General features: G+C 35.4%; 2 protein-coding genes across 2 annotated transcripts in view; one reads left to right on the top strand and one right to left on the bottom strand.

The window, feature by feature from the left end:
- The window catches only part of armc9 (armadillo repeat containing 9), a 99,176-nt gene extending 84,820 nt beyond the window's left edge, over positions 1–14,356 (bottom strand). The window contains exons 1-9 of the mRNA XM_079808655.1: positions 14,200–14,356; positions 13,714–13,799; positions 13,507–13,632; positions 10,447–10,617; positions 9,183–9,338; positions 8,859–8,951; positions 5,435–5,459; positions 2,953–3,110; positions 2,750–2,848 (exon numbers count right to left, since the gene is read on the bottom strand). Of these exons, the coding sequence (XP_079664781.1) occupies positions 2,750–2,848; positions 2,953–3,110; positions 5,435–5,459; positions 8,859–8,951; positions 9,183–9,338; positions 10,447–10,617; positions 13,507–13,632; positions 13,714–13,788 (903 nt within the window). The 5' untranslated portion in view covers positions 13,789–13,799; positions 14,200–14,356. The remainder of the gene's footprint in view (positions 1–2,749; positions 2,849–2,952; positions 3,111–5,434; positions 5,460–8,858; positions 8,952–9,182; positions 9,339–10,446; positions 10,618–13,506; positions 13,633–13,713; positions 13,800–14,199) is intronic.
- Positions 14,357–14,891: 535 nt separating this feature from the next.
- On the top strand, positions 14,892–27,636 carry polr2h (RNA polymerase II, I and III subunit H). Its single transcript, XM_079807691.1, has 6 exons — positions 14,892–15,041; positions 15,169–15,269; positions 23,260–23,343; positions 23,446–23,539; positions 25,693–25,776; positions 25,991–27,636. The coding sequence occupies exons 2-6, from the start codon at positions 15,197–15,199 to the stop codon at positions 26,106–26,108; spliced, it is 453 nt and encodes a 150-aa protein (XP_079663817.1). The 5' UTR covers positions 14,892–15,041; positions 15,169–15,196; the 3' UTR covers positions 26,109–27,636.
- Positions 27,637–27,804: the final 168 nt, after the last annotated feature.

The following is a 27,804-nucleotide window of genomic DNA, read 5'->3' as shown; positions in this document are numbered from 1 at the left end:
CTTTCTTTATTTTACTTTAAAAGAATTGAAAACCCTTACTTAAACTTAAAGGGTTAGTTCACCCAAAAATGAAAATTCTATCATTAATTACTCACCCTCATGTCGTTGGACACCCGTAAGACCTCCGTTCATATTCGGAACACAAATGAAGATATTTTAGTTGAAAGCTGATGGCTGAGAAAGGCTTCACACAGGCCTCCATTGGCATTCAGTACATTGACACTTCCAAGATCCATGAAAGGCACATAAAACGTCGTTACAAAGTCTATCTCACCACAGTGGCTCTACAATAATCATACAATGCGACGACAATAGTTTTTGTGCGCAAAAAAAAATCAAAATAACACCTTTATCCAACTTGTTCTCGACTTCCGTGTATGCCTCCACGACGCATGCGCGAGAATATGACGCAGATCCGGCGTTCGGACATATGACCCAGAAGCGATTTGTTTACGAGCAGAGGAAGACGTGCGTATCTCAGCTGTTGGATTCTACATTGATCGTGCTTTAGGTCTCGGCGTAGTGCTCAAAATGGGGCTTAAGTGTGTATTTCATCGATTCCCGAACACCGGCGCTACGTCATATTCTCGCGCATGCGTCGTGGAGGCGCACACGGAAGACAAGAACAAGTTGGATAAAGGTGTTATTTTGATTTTTTTTTGCGCACAAAAACTATTGTCGTCGCATTGTATGATTATTGTAGAGCCACTGTGGTGAGATAGACTTTGTAACGACGTTTTAAGTGCCTTTCATGGATCTTGGAAGTGTCAATGTACTGAATGCCAATGGAGGCCTGTGTGAAGCCTTTCTCAGCCATCAGCTTTCAACTAAAATATCTTCATTTGTGTTCCGAATATGAACGGAGGTCTTACGGGTGTCCAACGACATGAGGGTGAGTAATTAATGACAGAATTTTCATTTTTGGGTGAACTAACCCTTTAAAACCTTACTTTAAAAAAAAAAACCCTTGTACACATTTCTAGTGTATTGTAAAATATAAAATAAATATATATAAAGTTTTACACTGGCAGCTCAGAGCAGTATTTAAGTATGAAATTGAATGAATAAATGTAAAAATAAAACACTACATAGACTTCGCTATAAAATATACATTGATTCTTATTAAAGCTACTGTATTAAAGTTTTTCAGTCAAGAGCAGTGAATGATTCTCTCTTTATTTTGTATTTACATTAAAGGGATAGTTAATTCAAAAATGAAAATTCTGTCATCAAGAAATGAATAAAGGTTTGGAACAACATTAGAGTGAGTAAATAATGACATCATTTTAGAGGTGAACTGTCCCTTTAAGGACAGCGTGCTCACTACTGCACAGCTGTCAATTTAAGACCTCCGTGCATCTAATATACAGACACACGCGATTTTACTTTCACTTTAGACATAACCGACTGTGTTTATGTTAACCTTGTGTGTATTTGACAGTATTAGCGCAGTAAGACTACTACTTAGTTGAGTAATCACGTGTTTGACAGGCATTTAGTGTGCGCGCTCGGAAAAGCATGTTAAAACCGCGCACGCGAATGAGCGACAAGGCTTTAAAACGCATGCAAATAAAGAACTTCCTTGATTGTGAATATCTATAGTGTTCCGTGAGTATAACTCTACCACTAACGTGTGATGTGAATGTATGTCGCGTTGTTCAGTATATTGGGATGGAGGCAAATGATAGAATTTGTAGAAAAATAATTAATTCAATGCAAAACCGAAAAAAACGCAATTCACAAGCGCGTATTGAACCGTGAATGCCGTACCGAACAGTTCAATATTATATTGAGAATTGTGGCAACCCTAATATATATATATATGTATATATGTGTGTGTGTGTGTGTTAATGTAAAAGTAAATATAGTAAATATAAGTATAAGTAAAAATCTTACATAAATACATAATATACGTGTGTGTACTGTGTATAGTTAGTATGTATATTTGAATACACTCACATACATGTATATATTTAAGAAATATCTGCATGTATATACTGTATGTATATATTTACATCATTTAAATTATATATAAATATTTTATATATAAATATAACACATTTTTCTTAAATATATACATTTTAAATATATATATATATATATATATATATATATATATATATATATATATATATATATATATATATATTTAAAATGTATATATTATATAATATATAATTTTAAAAATGTGATTGTGGTAATCACTTTAATACATGCAAATATTATATATATATATATATATATATATATATATATATATATATATATATATATATATATATATATATATATATATATATATATATATATATATATATATATATATATATATATATATATATATATATATATATATATATATATATATATATTATATTTGCATGTATTAAAGTGATTACCACAATCACATTTTTAAAATTTGCATTACGGTAATGAGAATTTGTAGAGATATGCCCAAATGTCATGAATATAGTGTCACGATGCAAAAGTCATAATAGTTCTAAAATTAGGTACAATATGATTTATTATACCTTTATTTAAAAATGTTGAGTGAATTTAAGTCATTAAGTAATAAACACAGACTGAACAAAGAGAATCATTTGCTTGAAAAACAATTTGGATTTGGATCCAAACAAAGCCCAATATTTAGAAAAGTAATTGCAACTTTGTATCCAACATTTTGGGAGCCAAATGCACACATATAAAGGTTTTATTCCCATCTAGGGAAACAGCGAACTCAGTAACTCACAGTGCCCGGTCTGGTGAAGTCTACACTCTGAGTGGTGCTCTGTCTCATGTGACTGCTGAAGAGCCGCATGCACACGCCCTGCAGGTACTCTGGGGAGATCTGAAAACATCAGCGACATTCCCTTGAGTATTTTAGCTTTGTCATGCGTAATCATTAGAATTTTTGGAATCGTGGCCGTAATATGGGACTTGATGTTTGCTTGCCATCTTTCCACGGACTGTGGCCTCCAGTGAATCCACCAGCTCGGCCGTGACGCCGATAAGGTTGTGATGGTCGGCCTGCAGCTTAGCGAATCTCTTCATGTAGATGGTGGCCTTCCTTTCTGCCTCGGTCAGATGGAGCTGCATTTGCTGAATCACTTCTGGACGACAAAACACACAAAGTCAAATAAGGGCTTGGTGTGCACGCATGAAGCAAAAGAGTCACATCAGTACCGAAAGTTAACAATTTCAGGGAATGACAGTGCATTCTACTTACAATCAGGGTCCAAAACTAACACTAATAAAGATTCCTCACATTATGCCATAAACACAAAATATTTAGAACAAAAATGTTATGATTTAATTCTAAATATTTTATGAAATGGCTAATTAATACCATTATTAAGGACAAAATTATAGATATTTTAACTATTATATTACATCATATTTAGTGTTGTCAAATCGATTAATCACACCTAACATAAATGTTTGTAAATACACTAATATGTGTATATATATATATATATATATATATATATAGAATATATATATAGAATATATAGAATATATATATATATATATAGAATATATATATATAGAATATATATATATATAGAATATATATATATATATATAGAATATATATATATATATATATATAGAATATATATATATATATATATATAGAATATATATATATATATATATAGAATATATATATATATATAGAATACAATACATTATATTATTAAACAAATGTGTATATTATATTATACTTAGTGCTGTCAAATCAATTAATTGTGATTAATCGCATCTAACTCAAATGTTTGTAAATATACGTGTGTGTGTGTGTGTGTGTGTGTCATATGTACAAAAAAGTATGTGAACCGCTTGCAGAATCTGTGAAAATGTGAATAATTTTAACAAAATAAAAGAGATCATACAAAATTGCATGGTAAATTTCAAAATGCATGGTAAAGTTCAAATTATTCACATTTTCACAGATTCTGCAAATGGTTCACGTATGGTATGTATGTGTGTATATATATATATATATATATATATATATATATATATATATATATATATATATATATATATATATATATATATATATATATATAATACACACAATATATATATATATATATATATATAATACACACAATATATATATATATATATATATATAATACACACAATATATATATATATATATATATATATATATATATATATATATATATATATATATATATATATATATATATATATATATATATATATACACACACAATATATATATATATATATACACAATATATATATATATATATATATATATATACATACACAATATATATATATATACACAATATATATATATATATATATATATATATATATATATATATATATATATATATATATATATATATATATATATATATATATATATATATATATATATATATATACACATACATACCATACGTGAACCATTTGCAGAATCTGTGAAAATGTGAATAATTTGAACTTTACCATGCATTTTGAAATTTACCATGCAATTTTGTATGATCTCTTTTATTTTGTTAAAATTATTCACATTTTCACAGATTCTGCAAGCGGTTCACATACTTTTTTGTACATATGACACACACACACACACACACACACACACGTATATTTACAAACATTTGAGTTAGATGCGATTAATCACAATTAATTGATTTGACAGCACTAAGTATAATATAATATACACATTTGTTTAATAATATAATGTATTGTATTATTAGTGTTGTCAAATCGATTCATCGCGATTAATCACATCTAACATAAAAGTTTGTAAATATACTAATGTGTGTGTGTGTGTGTGTGTGTCTATATCTATTTATATACAAACATTTGAGTTAGATGCGATTAATCACGATTATTTGATTTGACAACACAATATAATATACACATTTGTTTTATCTTAATAATATAATATAATTAGTGTTGTCAAATCGATTCATCGCGATTGTAAATATGTGTGTATATATATATATATGTGTGTGTGTGTGTGTGTGTGTGTGTCTATATCTATTTATTAACAAACATTTGAGTTAGATGCGATTAATCACAATTAATTGATTTGACAGCACTAATTACATTATATATTATACTATTAAGATGTTAAAAATGTTTAAATTATATTATACTATTAAGATGTTACAAATGTAATGATTTTTCACAGTAATGGGTAATCATGATTTCACAACGCGACTGGAGATTCAGAGATTCAGATTTAGACCATGTTAACCAAATAAAAAAATATTGTAAAATGTAAAACAAAATAGTAACGTTTTTGTGACCAGTGCATTTCATATGCATGGAAAAACAGAAACAGTCCTATTATTATACAAAATTATACACATTTTAATTAAATATTATAGTATGACAGCTAATTTTGGACCCTACAAACAATCTTTAAGATATAATTCACCTTTGTTGTCTTTCCCACCATCAATCTGGTTTCTTTGTGTTAAGGAGTCATGCTAACAATTCATTTTTCATTTGGATGGATTAATGTCAGCAATTTTCCTTGCCCTCAAACTACGCCAAGCAACAACAGCCACGTTTGCTCATCAAACACATCATTCAGAGGACTTGTTTTCACAATCCACAGCCCATTGTTCTGACACAACACAAGAACATGTACATTTTATAAGAATATACAATACAGTTATACAATGTTTAATAGTTATGCAATCATAATCCTCAGGCTTTCCTATATTACGAATAGATTTGTAAAGTAGTATCAAAAATGGCACAAAGTTCAGCAGCTCTTACACAATTACTTTACATTACATTTCAGGTTTCAGGTAAACTATTTAAGATGACGTGGTATAGCATGACTTGTTTCCAAAACAAGTATCGCTTTTAATATGGCTTATACCTAGGTTCAGCGATCTGAACATTCCCCTAAACCTATTTTTTTTATTATCATTGTATGGTAATAGGAAACACTATACACTACCAATTCAAAGTGTATTGAAAGAACTCTCTCATGCTCAACACTTATGGAAACTGTGATAAAAAAATGCAGGATTCTTTGATGATAGAAAGTTTAAAAGTACAGCATTTATTTAAAACAAAAAAACTATACATTATAAATGCATTTATAATGGGGAGTGGAAATAGCAAAGTTCCATAAATACCATTCTAATTACCGTGCGTGCCATAACTCTGTCTGACGCACCCATCTCTACATTTCCCTATTTACATGTTGTGATATGTATAGGTACATCGTGTACTAAGACCAACGGAAAATGAAAAGTTGGGATTTTCTAGACTGATATGGCTAGTAACTATACTCTCACTCTCAGGTGCTGCGTAATATCATTGCGCCGCTGCATCCATGGTACGGCAGCAAAGTTCCTTGATTATTACGCAGGAATGAGAGAATAGTTCCTAGCCATATCGGTCTAGAAAATCGCAACTTTTCATTTTCCGTTCTTAGTACATGATGTAACTATACACAACATGTAAATAGTAAAATGTTGGCGTTATTTTGTCACTTATTGAGCAGTAGGCTAGCTGGAGCCATTTACCTCCAGTCTTTGTGCTAAGCTAGGCTAACGGTGGGTACGTCAGACAGAGTTATGGCACGTACGGAGATGAGAATGGTATGTATGGACTCATCTAACTCTGGGGGATACGGTGAATAAGCTAAAGTCACAAAAAGTCGGTGTGTTCTCTTAAGAAAAGTTTTTGAGAATACAAAATATTCTTATTTTTTTAGAAAATAAAAAGAAATTGGCAATTAAGAAGAATTTTATTCTTAAAGGGTTAGTTCACCCAAAAATTTAAATTCTGTCATTAATTACTTGCCCTCATGTCGTTCGACACCCGTAAGACCTCTGTTCATCTTCGGAACACAAAGGAAGATATTTTAGTTGAAATCCGATCGCTCAGAAAGGCCTCCATTGGAACAATGCAAGGTACACTCTCAAGACCCATAAAAGGTACTAAAGACGTCGTTACAAAGTCCATCTCACTACAGTGGTTCTACAATAACTTTATAAAGCGACGAGAATAGTTTTTGTGCGCAAAAAACCCTAAATAACGACTTATATAGTGATGACCGATTTCAAAATAATGCATCATGAAGCTTCAAAGCGTTATGAATCAGCGAGTCGAATCATGATTCGGATCGCGTGTCAAACCGCCAAACTGTTGAAATCACACAACTTTGGCGATTCAAACCGCTGAATCGACTCACTGATTCATAACACTTCGAAGCTTCATGATGCCTTGTTTTGAAATCGGTCATCACTATATAAGTCGTTATTTAGGGTTTTTTTGTGCACAAAAACTATTCTCGTCACTTTATAAAGTTATTGTAGAACCACTGTAATGAGATGGACTTTGTAACGACGTCTTTAGTACCTTTTATGGGTCTTGAGAGTGTAAAGTGCCATTGTGCCAATGGAGGCCTTTCTGAGCGATCGGATTTCAACTAAAATATCTTCATTTGTGTTCCGAAGATGAACGGAGGTCTTACGGGTGTCGAACGACATGAGGGTAAGTAATTAATGACATAATTTTCATTTTTGGGTGAACTAACCCTTTAAGAATGTTTTGTGAATCCGGCCTGTGTATGTGTATGTTTTAAGTGAGCCTCTAGAACACGGTTATTGAGTAAAATGGTATGGCCTCATGTTGGCTGCCATGTTGAGATCACATGACCAGCTGAAGACTGTTGTATTGACCTGTAAAAAACTTTTAAATGTATCTTTAAATTGTTCACAATATACAGCACTTTTGCTTTATATATCTGCCTTGACAGCTTTTTCTTCCCCATTTCCCAATACACTCGTATGTCTATTACAGAAAAGCCTCACACAGAAGCAATGTGATTAGAAAAGTGCCATTCAATAAGGTTTAATGAGTCAATAAAAGTTAATCATTTTCATTGAGAAACTTTCTCAAGGTAGAACAAATGTAATTATTACCCAGGATTAAAGGAGTCATGAATTGAGAAATCAACTTCCCCTTGAGCCTTTGATATATAAAAGGCCATGGCAATCTAAGAATATCTTGTAAGTTTCAGAGCTGAAAACTTCCGTGCTAGTCAAAGAAAAGCTTTTATTGACAGCTGGCTCAGCAAACGCTTTATCTCAGAATGTGCCTCCCTGTGAAGTTAGAGTGCAGTTAAACACCGCCTTAACCGAAGAAGACCAATGCCTGATTCTGTAGCCCTGTCCACCGATTTGTGCATGGCATGTTATTGATAAATAACATAGGCCTACGTGGAGCTAAACCGGATCGAACTTCCAAGCAATAAACATGCTACATAAGCTTCATTCGGATTCCAAGATTATGAATGCATGGATGAATTAGATTTTTAATGAATATCCAGCTCACGTGGGGAAGACATTGCACGTCTGTTCCTTCATTTCACCACGGATTCGTTTGTAAACAAGAGACTGGATTTGCAGACAGGATGAGATTACATGAATGAATGAAGCAACACACTTATGCGAGTAAAAAATGTGTTTTGAACGTGATAGTGTTGCATTGTACAGATCGTTTGATTTGATTGATTTTGAGTACGTGCCTAACTGAACATAACTTAGCAGGCTGTCATAGGCTGGAAAATACTTTATTTGAGGTGCTGTTGGTTCAATGTGCTGCAATTCGTATGTGTGTGTTAGTGATGTGCGGTCTGTGGTTATATCCACCGATCGGGCGGGTAAAAACCATGCAAACGTCATAAATTGACTTCAGACAAAAGTATAAAAATAAAAAAAAAAGCCAGTTCATGACCCCCTTCATTAAACCTACTTTATCTAAGTACTTTCATGCATAAAGCCAGGAAATAATAGTTTTAAAAATAAAATGATACTCATGTGGAAAAAAGATACATATAAAGTCAAAAGCCTCGGCGTGTTTGAAGCTTTCAGGGTCACTGAAAGAAACTTCTCCAGCCTTTCTCTCAACTCTGGTATCCAGGAATCCTACGATCAACAAAAAAAAAGCCAAAACTTTAATCTCCATCAAGCAAGTGCTCAGTGTAATTGATGTTTGTCATAGATTAATATAAATATTTTAATATTCTAGTATGATGCACCTATAAGGCAGTATCTCGTATCCTGTTCTAAGAACTAACCTCACTTATCAAAGCAATTATTTGCAATGACTTTCAATCAGCTGGTGCTTTGGTGACTGTTAGTGGATGAGTGTTATACCTGGAAAAGCTCTTGGAAGGAGGGATGCACCGCGGGATTGGGCACAAACGGCAGGGCGTAGAATGGCAGGAACTCGGTGGTCTGGCTCAGAGCCGACCCTCTGGTCTCCAGGTAGTGCTTGAAATGTGTGATCCTGTTCTCAAACTCTCCTTTAACCTGCATTACAAAATATTTTTGCATTACACAAAAACATTACTTGCATCTTGACTGGAAGCCAAATACAATGTCATTTAAACATTGATTGATTGACTTAACCCCTTAAGATCTGGGACCATTTTGGGGGATTTCCGCCTGGATTTGGCCTACCCAAATTGAAAAGCTTCCCATACCCACATACATTTTGGTGTCATTTTACAGGAAACCCTTTGAAGTTTCATAAACCACTGCTAAAGGTGATAAACATGTAAGTATATGTTGTCTGACCTGTAATAAACTCTTTATTGTTTTTTTTTGGTTATAAATTCATTTTTGAAACTGTATAACTCATTTGGGCTGTTTCCACTAGATTCCACAAAGAATTGTGTCTGTATCATGTTGTATGCAAGATTTATTCAAATTGAATTTTTTTATGTCATTTCCAACTACTCTAATCTAGTCTCCCCATACCCATATAGAGTATGAATGCAATATTCCAGTGTAATTACATATGCATGCATATGCTGGCAACAACCAAAAAAAAAAAAAAACACACAGGGCCTGGGTTATACACTTTCAAAAATGATTTTATAACAAAAAACGCCTCTTTTTTGGGGTGGTTTATTACAGCTCAGACAACATATACTTGAATGTGTATTACTTTTAGCAGTGTTTTATGTAACTTCAAAGGGAAAATTACACCAACATTAAATATTTAGACCACTGTATGTGGGTATGGGAAGATTTTCAATTTGGGTAGCCAGGTGGAAATGGTCCCAGAGTAATTTAGTGTAAATAAGTTACTTTGTGTAAAACAAATGCCAAATGTGATGCATGTCTCCAGAAAGTAGAGACTCTAAGCTTTCAAATGGTACCACATATGAGGTCAGAGCTCCTCCACAGACATTTAAAATTGAAAGTATATACTTGATAATGTCATTCTGGACCCTGATCAGGGTCCATGGAGTTAAAGAAGTGCATTTGACTGAATGAAAGGTTTGCTTGAATATTTAGTTTTATGGGGACATCTGTTGGTCAAACTGAGTACACACATCATATATTTACCTATGTCTAAACAGTAAAAAAGCTAAATTATAGTACTATTACCCAAAATAAAATGTGCACTTACGTGACTTCCAACAGGGGATTTCAGTGGGTATATTGTGAAGTGAATTTGTAAGTAGAATTCCAATTTCTGTGTCACTGGATCAAAATCCCGGATCTCTGAAGGAATATTTTTAGCCCACATCTCAGAGAATACCTTATAGTCTCCATCATTAAATGAGCTGAGAAAATCATCCTATAGGGAAAAGAAGAACAAAGTTATTATCAAATAATGAATTAACTTTATCTATTAAATAAAATGAACTTTTCAGTCACTTTTCAATTTTTTATTTCAAACACTAAGCAGTTCGGTTATGACCAGAAACAATAAATGCTTTGTAAAATGATGACAGTAGTGTTGGGGACATTGATTTTGTGTTAACATTTTTTACATACAAATATAAAAAAACCTGTTTGAACAGATTGTTTATAAATGTTTTAATGCCAAGCATCGAGGCTATTTACATGGCAAACACAAGATCAATATCACAATTCACAAAATATAAAATAATTCTATAAAATATTTCAACTTGACATTAGATAGAAAATCTAAAATACATTCAGGTGACACATTCCAAAATATTCCATGTAAACATGTTTCTGAATAAAAAAAAAATTCTAGCAATATTATAAAAATTACAGCCCAACAGAATATGTTTAACTGTCATATCTGAAACCTTTCACTTTCCTTTAATCCCTTCCTATTCTAGCTTTGTATCTTGAGCACTTTTTGTGTTTATTCGTCTCTTCATGACGAATCGCTTCTTGTAAGTCGCTTTGGGTAAAAGCGTCTGCAAAATGAATAAATGTAAAGGCAAAGGAACTTGACACGAGAGACATAAAGGAGGAACTTCGCCCATCAATAGACACCCATGGGTAAGTCTGTCGGCGCCTAGTGAAGACGACTTGGTCATGTCTTGATTTGAAATCATGGAAGACACTTCTTTTTATACTGGGGTTTATTTAATACAGTTTATTATTTTTATATTCATTGTTAGTGATGTATAAGCTAATTAATGGTCTGAAATCAGAAGATGGTATTTGATAGTCAGATACTTCCAAGCTGTGTCCGCTCTCTCATTACCAGTCAGTCCAATGTGACTTGGAACCCAGCAAAAGATAATATTAAAGTTTTCATTTTGTAAAATATCTAGTTTGGTTAAAATATCGACAATTATGGGGTGGTCAGTCTTTACGGATTCAAGTGCTTGAAGACAAGACCTTGAGTCAAAGGCAATTAAAAAGTTCTGTTTCCAATATTTTCCAGAACCAGGAGTAATTCTCGACCCTCAGCTGTGAAGACAGAGCCTTGGTCCAGAATTCGAACGCCATGTTGTTGATCTCCTACGCTGTTATCAGTCTTTGATCCATCCGTAAATGCAGTTCTAGGTAGTGGAAACGACTGTTGGTATTCATTTGGACGGGTTTCGATGGTTGGCTTTTTCAGAGCCCAGGGAGGTACAGGGCAGTTATGGTACTGTTTTGTATAATCCAGATTGATATTTAGGTTCTCTAGATGTGTTATAATCCACAAACCAAAAGGTCTGATATATCTTGGTCTAGCTTCATATAAATAAAGCCATGGATGGATGGATGGATGGATGGATGGATGGATGGATGGAATGGTAAATTAATAGGATGATAGAATGGAAAATAATAGGATGGATGGATGGAATGGAAAATTAATAGGATGGATGGATGGAATGGAAAATAATAGGATGGATGGATGAAAATGATAGGATGGATGGATGGAATGGAATGGAAAATTAATAGGATGGATGAATGGAATGGAAAATTAATAGGATGGATGAATGGAACGGAAAATAATAGGATGGATGTATGGGTGGATGGATAGAATGGAAAATTAATAGGATGGATGGATGGATGAAAATAATAGGATGGATGGATAGATAGAATGGAAAATTAATAGGTTGGATGGATGGAAAATAATAGGATGGATGTATGGGTGGATTGATGGATGGATAGAATGGATAATTAATAGGATGGATGGAATTGAAAATTAATAGGATGGATGGATTGAAAAATTAATAGGATGGATGGATGGATGGATGGATGATGGATAGATAGAATGGAAAATTAATATGATGATAGACAGATAGACAGACAGATAGACAGACAGATAGATAGATAGATAGATAGATAGATAGATAGATAGATAGATAGATAGATAGATAGATAGATAGATAGATAGATAGATAGAATGGAAAATTAATGGGATGATGGATGACAGACAGACAGACAGACAGACAGACAGACAGATAGATAGATAGATAGATAGATAGATAGATAGATAGATAGATAGACAGACAGACAGACAGACAGACAGACAGACAGACGGACATGCATACAGACAGATGGATAGATGGATAGATGGATAGATAGATAGATAGATAGATAGATAGATAGATAGATAGATAGATAGATAGATAGATAGATAGATAGATAGATAGATAGATAGATAGATAGATAGATAGATAGATAGATAGACAGACAGACGGACATGCATACAGACAGATGGATAGATGGATAGATAGATAGATAGATAGATAGATAGATAGATAGATAGATAGATAGATAGATAGATAGATAGATAGATAGATAGATGATAGATAGATAGATAGATAGATAGATAGATAGATAGATAGATAGATAGATAGATAGATAGATAGATATAATGGAAAATTAATAGGATGATGGATGATAGACAGACAGACAGACAGACAGACAGACAGATAGATAGATAGATAGATAGATAGATAGATAGATAGATAGATAGATAGATAGATAGATAGATAGATAGATAGATAGATAGATAGATAGATAGATAGATAGATAGATAGATAGATAGATAGACGGACGGACGGACGGAAGGACAGACAGACAGACAGACAGATAGATAGATAACACCATCAAGAAAAAGTTATTTTCTAGTAATTTTAAAAGTAAAGAGGCACACTTTAAGAGTTAAATAAACTTTTGTTAATCTGTTTATATTAATAAGTCTATAATAAGGCTAACACACAGTGAGTGAGTGTTTGATGTGGTGTGTGGACGAGTCTCTCACGTGAATGCCGATGGTTCTGGAGTCTCGGCCCGGCGCTCCAGCACTTCTGAGGGCAGGCTTTCCTTTGCGCTTGACTTCCTTTTCAAACACTCTCGCAGTCTCTTCGAACTCACCAAACTTCAGATACTGTCCATTATTACAATATTTGTCATTATATGTTTATATTTGTGAAATATTAAATAAACTGATACTGTGATGTAAACCCACCTCGTTGATCATTGACAGCAGATCACTTTCACTCGCCAGATTCTCACCCATCCTTTGAGACTTTCTGGTGCTCATTGATACACAACCTAAACAAACACATTTACATATAGAAAATATTACATCTCAAGACGAAGATGGCATTACTAAATACTAAATAATACGTTTATAACAGTATATAAACGCATTCAACAGCTTTTGTGCTGGCTAGGCTGTGTGTAATCTCTGACAAACCGACACTAAACAAACTAAACACATCATTTGCTTTACAAATAAGAAACTGGAGGACTGTTTTCAGCTCGAGGCGAAATTGCAGAATTAAGCCACAACGATTTATATATGCTGCAGAAAACACTACACATATGAATTCGTATATGACAATGAGCATAATACACAAACATAACGTATATCATTCATATACAGTTAACGTACGTTAGCTGGCGTGCTCGTTTGATAGCCAGTTTGCAGACTAAATATAATATAACTCACCTCACTGAGAATATTTTACCGTACAACCGTCGCTCAACATATCTGACGAGTTTTATGTAAAATAGGTCGAGATATAGATGCTATTAAAGATTATTTCCTCAGGATAAACAGGAGCTGTTTGGCTAACTGTCGCCGTAACCATGAGGAAGACGCTTTCTCCTAACAACCGCGACGGAACTACGGGTGCCGGAAATGTGTGTCGTAAAACAATTGTAGTTTTACGTGAAATAAAATGTAGTCATTTGTGTTTTTCTTGATGTTCGAGAGTTTCAAAAGAGAAAATTATTAGTTTGTTTCTTAGAGTATGGCATTTTTTTTAAATCATTTTATGTCTTGCAAGTCTCCTAAAAAAGTTATACGTAATCCGTTATGTGTATTTATTTCTTATTTATGTATTGCATTTCTCTATTTATGTAAATATGATCGTTTGTAATGTTATATTTACTCAAAAATGTATTATTAAAGTGTGTCGAGTGAAAACTGATTATATTTTTTGTGCGTGTATATGCAGGCAAATATTATATAATTCATACAAAACATGAGCACCTTTTAAAAAAAATCAATGCAACGAATTTAGTACGAAGGTGGAATATTTATATTTTAAAGCAAACTAGAATGATTAAATGTATATTATTTTACTTTAATTTATACTGTAAAATATAAATATTCAACCGTCGTGCCACGACCCGGATGTAGTAGTAAATCACGTGGCCGGAGGTGAAGCACATTGTTTCGCGGCATGTTTCATATTTGTGTTGAATGAGAAGAAAGTTGTTTATTTATACACTTTTTCTCTCCGATTTTTAACGGGAACGATCTCACGCACACTATATCTGGAGAAAGTATGTCATATTTGCAGAAAGCGATTATTTAAATCGCGAGAGTGGGGCTTTATGAAGCATTGACATGTAATTCATTCATATTTTAAGATGAAACGTGTTAAATATTGCCCCGTTTTTGTTTTATCAGAGTAAAACATCGTTTCCAGTGTTTGCAGATGGCTGGGATTCTGTTTGAGGACATCTTTGATGTGAAAGATATTGATCCGGATGGAAAAAAGTTTGACAGAGGTGAGAATATGAATTTAATTTGTACTCTTTTATTAAATTTGCTTTAGCTTATTAAAGTACTATTTGTATTACACTGGCTGTCAAAAATGTGGACTAATGTTATGTTTTTGTAAAGTCTTTTATGCTACTTTATATTTTTGTGGAAACAAAACGGATACACATTTTATTTTTCAGGATTCTGTGATGAATAGAAGTTCAAGAAACAGCATTTATGTGAAATAGAAGTCTTTTGTAACATCATTAATATCTTTACTGTCACTTTTAATCAATTTAATGTGGCCTAATTGAATATAATTTTACCCTAAACTTTTAAATAGTAGTGTATCACAGTTTCCACACAAATAGGAAGCAGCACAGCTACTTTCAACATTGATAATAATCATAAATGAGCATCAAATCATCATATTGGAATGATGAATTCTAAAGGATCATGTGACACTGAAGACTGGAGTAATGATGCTGAAAATTCAGCTTTGATCACAGGAATAAATTATATTTTAACATATTACAATAGAAAATGGTTATTTTGAATTTTAATAATATTTCAGTTTTTTTACTGTATTTTTGATCAAATAAATGCAGCTTTGGTGAGCAGAAGAGACTCTTTCAAAAACATTATTCCAAACTTTTGATCGTTAGTGCATAAACATTAAAAAATGCATTTATAAATAAAATAAAGTAATTGAAGATTTAAGTATGTTTTAGTTTATTTGTTTGATATTAATGCAAATACTGTATTATAGTAAAATAATAAATAAGTAAATAAATACTACTTTAATAATTGATACTGAACATTGAACATTAAAACTTAAGTTTAAGTAAAAAATAAATACAAAGATTTTACCTTTTACTTAATTTTTAAGTAATAAAATAAATAATTATTATTTGCTTTATTGGATTGACTTTTTAATGTATTATTTTGATGTAAATGCTGCTTTAATAATGGCTATTGTGAAGAAAACTAAATAAAAACATGCTGTATAATACTGCTATAACCACTACAAAAGACCTTACATGTCAGAACAATATTGGGTTTCACTTTATTTCAATAGTCCACTTTAGACATTTTACAAACTATAAGTAACTTTGCAACTACATGTCAACTTATTCTACTAACCCGAACCCTACCTAACAGTCTACAAATACTCTAATGAGAGTTGATATGTAGCTGCAAAGTTACTAATAGTTTGTAGAATGTCTAAAGTGGACCATCACAATAAAGTGAAACCCAATATTGACTGCTATGATGTTGTTGTGTGACCAAGAAAAATCTCTCAGCAGTCATCCTTTCAGTGTTAACCATCTTAAATTAGCAATATCATACGAGAAGCCGTGTGTTATCGCTCTATATCAGTACAGCTGTGATTCGGTAATCATATCTGAGCTGATTTACAGCCATGTCGCACGGCTATGAGTGTGATATTGTGTTTATACAAAGATTTGACGGCACAAGTGTGTAAATAAATAAGAAACGACAATGGAATGTCTTTAAAAACACTCTTTTGTGCAGAACTACTTCCTTCCGCCACGGATTCAAATCTCAAGTTTAACAGTCGAGCCAAAGCCTCCGTTACTAATTCTGAAACGTCACTTAAAGGATTGGTTCACTTTTAAATAAACTTTTGCTGATAATTTACTCACCCCCGTGTCATCCAAGATGTCCATCTCTTTCTTTCTGCAGTCGAAAAGAAATTAAGGTTTTGGATGAAAACATTCCAGGATTTTTCTCCATTTAATGGACTTCTATGGGCTCCAAACGGTTCAAGGTCCAAATGACAGTTTCAGTGCAGCTTTAAACGATACCAAACGATGAATAAGGGTCTTATCTAGCGAAACGATCAGTTTCTGCGAGAAACCGAGCAGTATTTATGCTATTATTTTAGCTCTTTTCCGACGAACGTGATCATCTCTGAGCTCAGCCATAACTTCCGCTAAGTGAGGTCAAATACAATTGTGGTCATGGATGTATACGTAGATGCCTCATTAGCACCTGCACGGATCAGTAGAATGAAGGATCTACGATCGATATATCTATGACCACGCTCGTATTTGACCTCACTTGCCGGAAGTTATGGCGGAGCTCAGAGATGATCACGCTCGTCTGAAAAGAGGTAAAATAATAGCATAAATACTGCTCGGTTTCTCGCAGAAACTGAACGTTTCGCTAGATAAGACCCTTATTCATCGTCTGGTATCGTTTAAAGCCCTTTGAAGCTGCACTGAAACTGTCATTTGGACTTTGAACCGTTTGGAGCCCATTGAAGTCCATTATATGGAGGAAACCCCTGGAATGTTTTCATCCAAAACCTTAATTTCTTTTCGACTGCAGAAAGAACGACATGGACATCTTGGATGACATTGGGGTGAGTAAAATATCAGCAAAAGTTTATTTAAAAGTGAACTAATCCTTTAATAGCGAGTAACGCAGAGAGGCTTCATTGAAGATTATTGTACGATGTAGTAGAGTATTATGAGAGAGCGATCGACTAAAAGAGTGTATCACCTGCATCTGATATAGCATTCATTCTTCAGATCAATGTACATAATATTATATCCATTATATAAAAAAAAATCAGTTTGAATGTTCGCTGAGGAAAGCAATATCTTTATCTTTGTCCTTTTAAAATATTTCCAAAGATGGTGCTAAAACAACTTCCTTGTTTACAACCAGTCACTCATAAAGACTCTTTGCTGGTGTAATAATGTAACTTACTGAAGTCCACATCACAATCACATATGGACCCTTTCTCAATAACACATACAGTGTGGAAAATAAGTATTTGAACAGCCTGCTATTTTACAAGTTCTACCACTTAGAAATCATGGAGGGGTCTGAAATTGTCATCGTAGGTGCATGTCCACTGTGAGAGACATAATCTAATGTATGATTTGTACAATGTATGATTTTTTTTAACTATTTATTTTTATGATACAGCTGCAAATAAGTATTTGAACACCTGAGAAAATCAATGTTCATATTCGGTACAGTAGTCTTTGTTTGCAATTACAGAGGTCAAACGTTTCCTGTAGTTTTTCAGCAGGTTTGCACACACTGCAGGAGGGATTTTGGCCCACTCCTCCACACAGATTAGATTAGATTAGATTAGATTCAACTTTATTGTCATTACACAAGTACAAGTACAAGGCAACGAAATGCAGTTTAGGTCTAACCAGAAGTGCAATAGCAGCAAGTGCAGGATATACAACGTTTGCATAAGTGCAGGACATGGATATGTACTGAGTATATATAAATATGTCTATAAATAGAGAGATGGTTATTACTATAAACAGAATTTACAGGTGAATATGTACAGTGAATAATATACAGATGGTTAATACTATAAACAGAATTTACAGGTGGATATGTACTATGAATATAATATAATATACAGATGGCTATTACTATAAACAGAATTTTACAGATAGAGGTATACAATGATATGTTAGGCTAAAATTAGGAATATGGCAGTGGATTAAGGTAGTGCAATAAATTATGGACAGAAGCTATCCGAAAAAAAAGTGTAAAAGTGCAGTGGAAGTGATTGCATATTACAGTTAGAAGTACGGTGCAAAATACAAATGTAAACAGTAGGTACTGTAAATAACAGTCGGCAGTGCAAATGAGCATAATCCAGTTACGGTGTGGTAGTGCAAAATGAATAAGTAAACAGTTGTTACTGTAATAAAGAGTCGGTAGTGCAAATAACAAAGTGAAGGTGGATGTGAGGTAGGAGAGTTATCAGTATATGAGGGGAGTGGATCAGCGGGGGTTTGAGTTCAATAAAGAGACAGCTCTGGGGAAAAAACTGTTCTTAAGTCTGCTGGTCCTGGTCCGGTGGATCCTGAAACGCCTGCCGGAGGGCAGGAGAGAAAACAGTCTGTGGGCTGGGTGCGAGGAGTCCTTGAGGATGCTGCGAGCTCGATGCAGACAGCGTTTCCTCTGGATGTGTTCGATGGCAGGCAGTGGAGTCCCTGTGATGCGCTGGGCAGTTTTCACCACCCGCTGCAGTGCCTTGCGCTCCGCAACAGAGCAGCTCCCATACCATACTGCGACACAGTTGGTCAGGATGCTTTCTATTGCGCAGCGGTAGAAGTTCACCAGGATAGCAGAGGAGAGCTGATTCTTCCTCAGTGTCCTCAGGAAGAAGAGGCGCTGGTGAGCCTTCTTGACCAGGCTGGAGGTGTTGGTCGTCCACGACATGTCCGCTGAGATGTGGATCCCCAGGAACTTGAAACTGGAGACACGTTCAACAGCCATTCCATTGATGTGGATGGTGTCGTGTGTGCCTCTTGACTCCTTCCTGAAGTCCACGATGAGCTCCTTCGTTTTGGTGGTGTTGAGGAGCAGGTTATTTTCGGTGCACCATGTGGCCAGGTGCTGGATCTCCTCCCTGTAGGCAGTCTCATCGTTGTTGCTGATGAGCCCAATCACCGTTGTGTCGTCCGCAAACTTGACGATAGAATTAGATCCATACACAGGCTTGCAGTCGGAGGTGAAGAGGGAGTAGAGAAACGGACTTAGCACACAGCCCTGTGGTACACCAGTGTTGAGTGTGATGGATGTGGAGCAGGTGGATCCTGAACGAACATTCTGGGGTCTGTCAGTTAGGAAGTCCAAAATCCAGTTGCACATTGAGGTATTGATGCCCAGGTCTCCAAGTTTGGCTATTAACTTGGTTGGGATGACAGTGTTGAATGCTGAGCTGAAGTCAACAAACAGCATGCGTGCGTAAGTGTTCTTATTGTCCAGGTGAGTGAGCACAGAGTGCAGTGCCATGGAAACGGCATCCTCTGTGCTCCTATTGCTGCGGTAGGCAAACTGGTGTGAGTCCAATGTGGATGGTAGAGAGTCTTTTAGGTGTTCCAGGACCAGCCGCTCAAAGCACTTCATGACGATGGGTGTGAGTGCTACAGGGCGGTAGTCGTTAGGGCACCTCGGGTTAGAGTGTTTTGGCACTGGCACAATGGACGTGCGTTTGAAGCATGAAGGTACAGCTGCTTGGGCAAGAGACAGGTTGAAAATGTCTGTAAAAACCTCAGCGAGCTGCTCCGCACATGCCCTGAGAACACGACCAGGGATGTTGTCTGGTCCAGCAGCCTTGTGCGCGCTGATCCGGCTCAGTGACTTGCAGACATCTGTGGAGGAGAGTGTGATTGGTGGGTCAGCTGAGGGTTTGAGCTTGGTGGCAGTTTCTCTGTTGTCTCTTTCAAAGCGAGCATAAAAGTGATTTAGCTCGTTCAGGAAGTTGACATCAGTGGCTGCGGGGGTGGAGTGGGGGGGTTTGTAGTCACTGATGGCCTGGATGCCCTGCCACATGCGTCGAGGGTCAGAGTTGGAAAAGTGACCCTCTATCTTTAGCTTGTAGCAGTGCTTGGCCTTTTTGATGCCCCTCTTCAGGTTAGCTCTGGATGCGCTGTAGGCTTGTGCATCTCCTGATCTGAAGGCAGTATTGCGTGACTTCAGCAGGAGTCGCACTTCCCTGTTCATCCATGGCTTCTGATTTGGGTATGTGGTGATCTGTTTCTGGGTTGTAACACTGTCAATGGTGGTATTGATATGATCCAATACAGAGGAGGTGTAGGAGTCAATGTCCGTGTGAGCGCCACTGGTGGCTTGAGAAGCAAACACACTCCAGTCTGTGTGTAGAAACCTTTCCTGGAGTGTGGAATCAACCCCCGCAGGCCACACCTTGATGGTCTTTACTGATGGCTTCACACGGTTGATGAGGGGTGAATATTTGGGGATGAGGAACAAAGAGATGTGGTCTGACTGTCCCAGGTGGGGGAGGGGTGTCGCAACGTAAGCACCAGCCATGTTTGTGTAAACATGGTCTAAGGTTTTGTTTCCTCTGGTGTGGCAGGAAACATGCTGGTGAAACTTGGGTAGCACTGACTTTAAGTTTGAATGATTAAAGTCACCTGCAACAATAAAAGCAGCTTCCGGGTGATCAGTCTGTTGTTTACTGATGGCTGCATGAAGTTCTTTCATAGCAAGCTTGGCATCAGCATCCGGGGGAATATAGGCTGCAGTTATAATGGTGGAAGTGAACTCTCTAGATCTTCTCTAGATCAGTCAGGTTTCTGGCCTGTCGCTGAGAAACACGGAGTTTGAGCTCCCTCCAAAGATTTTCTATTGGGTTTAGGTCTGGAGACTGGCTAGGCCACGCCAGAACCTTGATATGCTTCTTACAGAGCCACTCCTTGGTTATCCTGGCTGTGTGCTTCGTGTCATTGTCATGTTGGAAGACCCAGCCTAGACCCATCTTCAATGCTCTAACTGAGGGAAGGAGGTTGTTCCCCAAAATCTCGCAATACATGGCCCCGGTCCATCCTCTCCTTAATACAGTGCAGTCGCCCTGTCCCATGTGCAGAAAAACACCCCCAAAGCATGATGCTACCACCCCCATGCTTCACATTAGGGATGGTGTTCTTTGGATGGTACTCATCATTCTTCTTCCTCCAAACACGTTTAGTGGAATTATGACCAAAAAGTTCTATTTTGGTCTCATCTGACCACATGACTTTCTCCCATGACTCCTCTGGATCATCCAAATGGTCATTGGCAAACTTAAGACGGGCCTGGACATGTGCTGGTTTAAGCAGGGGAACCTTCCGTGCCATGCATGATTTCAAACCATGACGTCTTAGTGTATTACCAACAGTAACCTTGGAAACGGTGGTCCCAGCTCTTTTCAGGTCATTGACCAGCTCCTCCCGTGTAGTTCTGGGCTGATTTCTCACCTTTCTTAGGATCATTGAGACCCCACGAGGTGAGATATTGCATGGAGCCCCAGTCCGAGGGAGATTGACAGTCATGTTAAGCTTCTTCCATTTTCTAATGATTGCTCCAACAGTGGACCTTTTTTCACCAAGTTGCTTGGCAATTTCCCCGTAGCCCTTTCCAGCCTTGTGGAGGTGTACAATTTTGTCTCTAGTGTCTTTGGACAGCTCTTTGGTCTTGGCCATGTTAGTAGTTGGATTCTTACTGATTGTATGGGGTGGACAGGTGTCTTTATGCAGCTAACGACCTCAAACAGGTGCATCTAATTTAGGATAATAAATGGAGTGGAGGTGGACATTTTAAAGGCAGACTAACAGGTCTTTGAGGGTCCGAATTCTAGCTGATAGACAGGTGTTCAAATACTTATTTGCAGCTGTATCATACAAATAAATAGTAAAAAAATCATACATTGTCATTTCTGGATTTTTTTTTTAGATTGTCTCTCACAGTGGACATGCACCTAAGATGACAATTTCAGACCCCTCCATGATTTCCAAGTGGGAGAACTTGCAAAATAGCAGGGTGTTCAAATTTATTTGCCTCACTGTACGTCATATTATTTGTATAAAATATTTATTGAACAATAATATATAAATAAACAACAATAGCCATTATAAACGACATCAGGAAATAAACACAAGCAAACATTACAGTCAAGCGTACAAAAGCAGCACTGTACGACAGACCTACAGTACAGCCTAAATATAAAGTTATGAAACGATCGATTTGCACTGGAACATGTGCAAATCGATACTCCCAAAATAATTATATATCATGTTTAAGCACTATCTACATATAGTAAGAGCGAGCTGTCCGAGATGAAGCTCTTCTCTGCGGGTACATGAACGCTGAACGGCTGCTCATGGCCTGGAGCTCACATTTGTCAAAGCGTCTGACTGAACTCATTTTAAAACAGGAGCTATGTTTATGTATGAGTCACATATTTGTGGTCTAAATAACGACATTCTCACCTACAAAACTTTTCAAACTACATTTCATAAAACAGTATTTGTAAAATGATGGTGGATTTCTCGACCTCCATGACAGTCACCACAATCAGAGTGATACAAACGGTAAACCGGTTCCAGTGCTGATACTGGAGGAATATCACACGACTGGAAAAGAATCAGAATCAAGAACCTGAAAGAACTGTTGTATTATTGTATTAAAATGAAATAAAATGATACATATTTTTTGTTTTGTTATTAGTATCCCGTCTTCACTGTGAAAGTGAGTCTTTCAAAATGGACCTGATCCTTGATGTGAACATCCAGATTTACCCTGTTGATCTCGGTGAGTCAGTCATGTTCAGTCTTCTTTTGATATTGTGTCATCATGTCACTATTATTTCTATATTGATTTATTTACACACACACGCGTATATTGTTTTTTCAGGTGACAAGTTTAGGTTGGTGATCGCCAGCACACTGTATGAGGACGGCACGCCGGATGACGGCGAATACAACCCTCAAGATGACAGACCGTCTAGGTAATTGTCTGTTTATCGTTGAAATATTATAAAAAATGTCACTAAATTAACATTTATTGGTTATAAATGCAATATAAAAAATGTCGGTAGGGCTGCACAATTTTATGAAGAAAAAGATGTGCGATTTAAAATGCGTTTTCTTTTAACAAATTAAATGTATATAAGATCATGCTTGTATATTAATATGACTAATAATAATTATTATGATTATTGCTAAATACAAATATTTATCAAAATACTTATTACTATTGCAATAACATTTTCATTATAAAAAAATTAAAAATAGAGTAATTAAGAATAAATATAACAATTTAAAAATAAGAAAATAATAATATTTATATTTTACAGAAAAACTGCAGGATTGCCTGTTAACATGCAGGAAGGCTATTGCTATAAATCATTAGAAAGGTCTAAGGATTTATTATTAAATATTATATCGTTATTATATAAATCTATGACAATTTCTTAATTTTTGTCAGGAGGTATTCAAAATCAAGAAGAAGTCCATGTCTTTAATATGAAATTTGAACCTCTTATGCATTCACTGTGGGGACAAATCTCCTGTACACTGGAGAAAAACATGGATTATCATATACATTTATTTAGTGAGAAGTATTATTTTTCCTATTTTTTACCCAAAATAGGATGGAGTGAGCACTACTGAGCGCTAAACACACTCATGTTTCATTCATACTGGAAGCCAGAGGGCGCCACATATGCCTCCAAGAGAAGTAATATGATGTTTTTAGGAAATCCCTAATAAAGCTAGCGCTGTAGCTGAATAAAAAGATGGAGATGTTTTAAAGGGTTAGTTCACCCAAAAATGAAAATTAGCCCATTTATTCAGCCTCAAGTCATCCTAGGTGTATATGACATTCTTCTTTCAGACGAATAAAATCAGAGTTATATTAAAGTCCTGGCTCTTCAAAGCTTTATAATGGCATTGACTTGATGGGTCATATATGAAGTAAAAGTGCATCCATCCATCATATAACTGCTCCACACGGCTCCGGGGGGTTAATAAAGTGGCACATTTGTGTAAGAAAAATATCCATATTTAAAACTTTAAAATATTTGGTTTGGGAATATGATTGGAATCACTTCAAAAAGGAAAATACAGTCTGTCATATCAGCTACATAAAATTATAATGAGAAGATCATAATTGTGTGTTTGGGACATGGATTTAATGGTGAGACGTTTGTTTTTGTAATCAGGCTCTTTTAATATAATAAAAAAATTAGAATTTAGATTTATCAGCTAATATGCCTAGGGCCCTATGAAAATCCAGTTTAATTTTTCCCAAATTCCGTTTTCCCATTTTAATGGTTAAATTACATTTTAGTAATCAAAAAGCATGTCTAATGAATTGAAATCAAGAAATATACAATTTAACAATAATTTATTAAAAGTTGAACAAAAATGGCGTGTCCCTAAATAGGGCCCTATGAAATACGTTTTTTTTCTTTGTTAAAAATCTGTTTCGTTTTTACCAAATTCTGTGTTTTCTGTTTTAAGTTTTCTGGATTCCATTGAAATTTTTTAATTAAATTTAAATAATATTTTTAAATCATGTCTAATTAATTGAATTAATAACAACAATTTATTCATTTAAAAATATTATTATATATTTTTTAAGAAAAGTTTTTATTTCATGTATTCCGTGTTGTGTATTTTTATTTTTTCTGGCAATCAAAGGAAGGCATAATATTTTTTTATTTAATTTATCTTTTAATCCTATGAAATTAAACCACTTTTATTTAAAAAAAAAAGATTAATTATTATTACATTGATTGTTACATTTTTGCATCCCTACATTTAATTTACCAATTAGGAATCGATTTATTATTTTCCTTAAAAAGGGTTTATTCAGCGCTTATTTATTTGTTTGAAAAGTGATTTATTGACATTAAATTGATCAAAAGTGACTGTAAAGACACCTAATAATGTTAAAAATGATGCTTTATCAAAGAATCCTAAAAAATCTCACAACATTGATAATAATCATAAATGTTTCTTGATCATCATCATGTGACACTGAAGACTGGAGTAATGATGCTGAAAATACAGCTTTGATCACAGGAATAAATCACACGTTACCATATATTCACAGCTGTTTTAATGTTAATATCTGGTGTGTATTGTTCTTCTGCAGGGCGGATCAGTTTGATTATGTCATGTATGGAAAGGTTTACAGGATCGAAGGCGATGAAACCTCAACAGAAGCGGCCACGCGACTGTGAGTGGGGGTTTTTCTGCCGGCTTTATGACATTTATGAATTTTAGTTGCTCTATTTAATTTGACATTTCTCATTGTGAGTGCAATGCATGCATGTTTTCTTATAGTTATGAATTATAATGTTATGTAATTGATTCATGCATTGTGTTTTGTAACATTTATGTGTGTGTGTGTGTGTGTGTGTGTGTGTGTGTGTGTGTGTGTGTGTGCACAGATCGGCGTACGTGTCTTACGGAGGTCTGCTGATGCGTCTTCAGGGAGATGCCAATAACTTGCATGGGTTTGAGGTGGACTCCAGGGTTTACCTGCTGATGAAGAAACTGGCTTTCTGATCACATTTCCTCTCTCACTTTTGAGGACTGAGGATTTTTTTTTAACATGGCTTCTTCTGATGAGAAACTGATAAAATATCTGGAAACTGGCCCGTGGTAAATAACACTTTGGTTTGATGAACTGTTCTCTCATTGCGTGTGCGTTGGCCAAACGTTTTAGCCCAATCCCTATTGGATCACAATAATGCCATCAGACACATGTATAACCTTTTGTACGTTTGTTTTGTTTTAAACCGTTTAACAGTAAACGAGACATTGTGTTTCTTCAGTCTAACAAGCTGCATCCTGGGCCTTGAGAATGGAAGCAAAAATGACGTCCCAACACGGATAGAAATGCAGTTTAATGTAATTTAAAGGAAATAAAAGCGTCAGTGTGCAACACGGTTTGCAGTGAGAGGCTCATAATGGAAATCATAAGACAAGCTTCAGTCGGATGAGGGGCGAATAAAATATTTAACCCATTGTTATCTTTTATACAGTGACAAGAGTTTAAGATACTGTAGAAACATTACATGTCAAAATACACTTTAATACCTATATGTGTTATTTTCTTGCAAAAAAACAAACAAATGATATGTATATAATAATTATATATATTATCTCTTCATCACGGCACCTGTTAGTGGGTGGGATATATAATTAGGCCGTAAGTGAACATTTTGTCCTCAAAGTAGATGTGATAGAAGCAGGAAAAATGGGCAAGCGTAAGGATTTGAGTGAGTTTGACTCGGGCCAAATTGTGATGGCTAGACGACTGGGTCAGAGAATCTCCAAAACTGCAGCTCTTGTGGGGTGTTCCCGGTCTCCAGTGGTCAGTATCTATCAAAAGTGGTCCAAGGAAGGAACAGTGGTTAACTGGCCACAGGGTAATGGGCAGCCAAGGTGCGTTGCTTACCTGGGGAACACATGGCACCAGGATGCACTATGGGAAGAAGGCAAGCCGGCGGAGGCTGTGTGACGCTTTGGGCAATGTTCTGCTGAGAAACCTTGGCTCCTGCCATCCATGTGGACACGTACCACCTACCTAAGCATTGTTGCAGACCATGTACACCCTTTCATGGAAACGGCATTCCCTGGTGGCTGTGGCTTTTTCAGCAGGATAATGCGCCCTGCCACAAAGCAAAAATGGTCCAGGAATGGTTTGAGGAGCACAACAACGAGTTTGAGGTGTTGACTTGGGCTCCAAATTCCCCAGATCTCAATCCAATCGAGCATCTGTTGGATGTGCTGAACAAACAAGTCCAATCCATGGAGACCCCACCTCGCAATTTACAGGACTTAAATGATCTGCTGCTAACATCTTGGCACCAGATACCACAGCACACCTTCAGGGGTCTAGTGAAGTCCATGCCCGGACGGGTCAGGGCTGTTTTGGCAGCTAAAGGGGGCCAACACAATATTAGGAAGGTGCTCATAATGTTAGGCCTGATCGGTTATTTTATTGAAAGTAAAAATATAAATACATTTATGATAGATAAATGTGTGTGTCTATGTAACATTTTTACTTTTATTAAAATTACATTTATTTATATTGTATTATTAATTCTAGAAAAAAATATATATATTGATGAACATATTTGTCCTTGCAATACATTTACAATAGAATTTAACTCTACAATTTATTTTATGGATTTGAGAAGTTAGTAAAATCACGCAGTAACAGGGTCCGGGTGTGTGAGAGGCTCACACTGCGTTT

This window comes from Gobio gobio (assembly GCF_949357685.1).
Source record: "Gobio gobio genome assembly, chromosome: 24".
NCBI classification, from domain to species: domain Eukaryota; kingdom Metazoa; phylum Chordata; class Actinopteri; order Cypriniformes; family Gobionidae; genus Gobio; species Gobio gobio.
Note: the sequence above shows the minus strand (reverse complement) of the source record. Positions and strands in the feature narration are given on the sequence as shown.

Coding starts and splice junctions, on each gene's coding strand:
- polr2h (XM_079807691.1), top strand. CDS start 15,197: ATGGCTGGGATTCTGTTTGAGGACATCTTTGATGTGAAAGATATTGAT. Junction 15,270..23,259: donor TGGAAAAAAGTTTGACAGAG/GTGAGAATATGA, acceptor TTTTGTTATTAG/TATCCCGTCTTCACTGTGAA. Junction 23,344..23,445: donor GATTTACCCTGTTGATCTCG/GTGAGTCAGTCA, acceptor TTGTTTTTTCAG/GTGACAAGTTTAGGTTGGTG.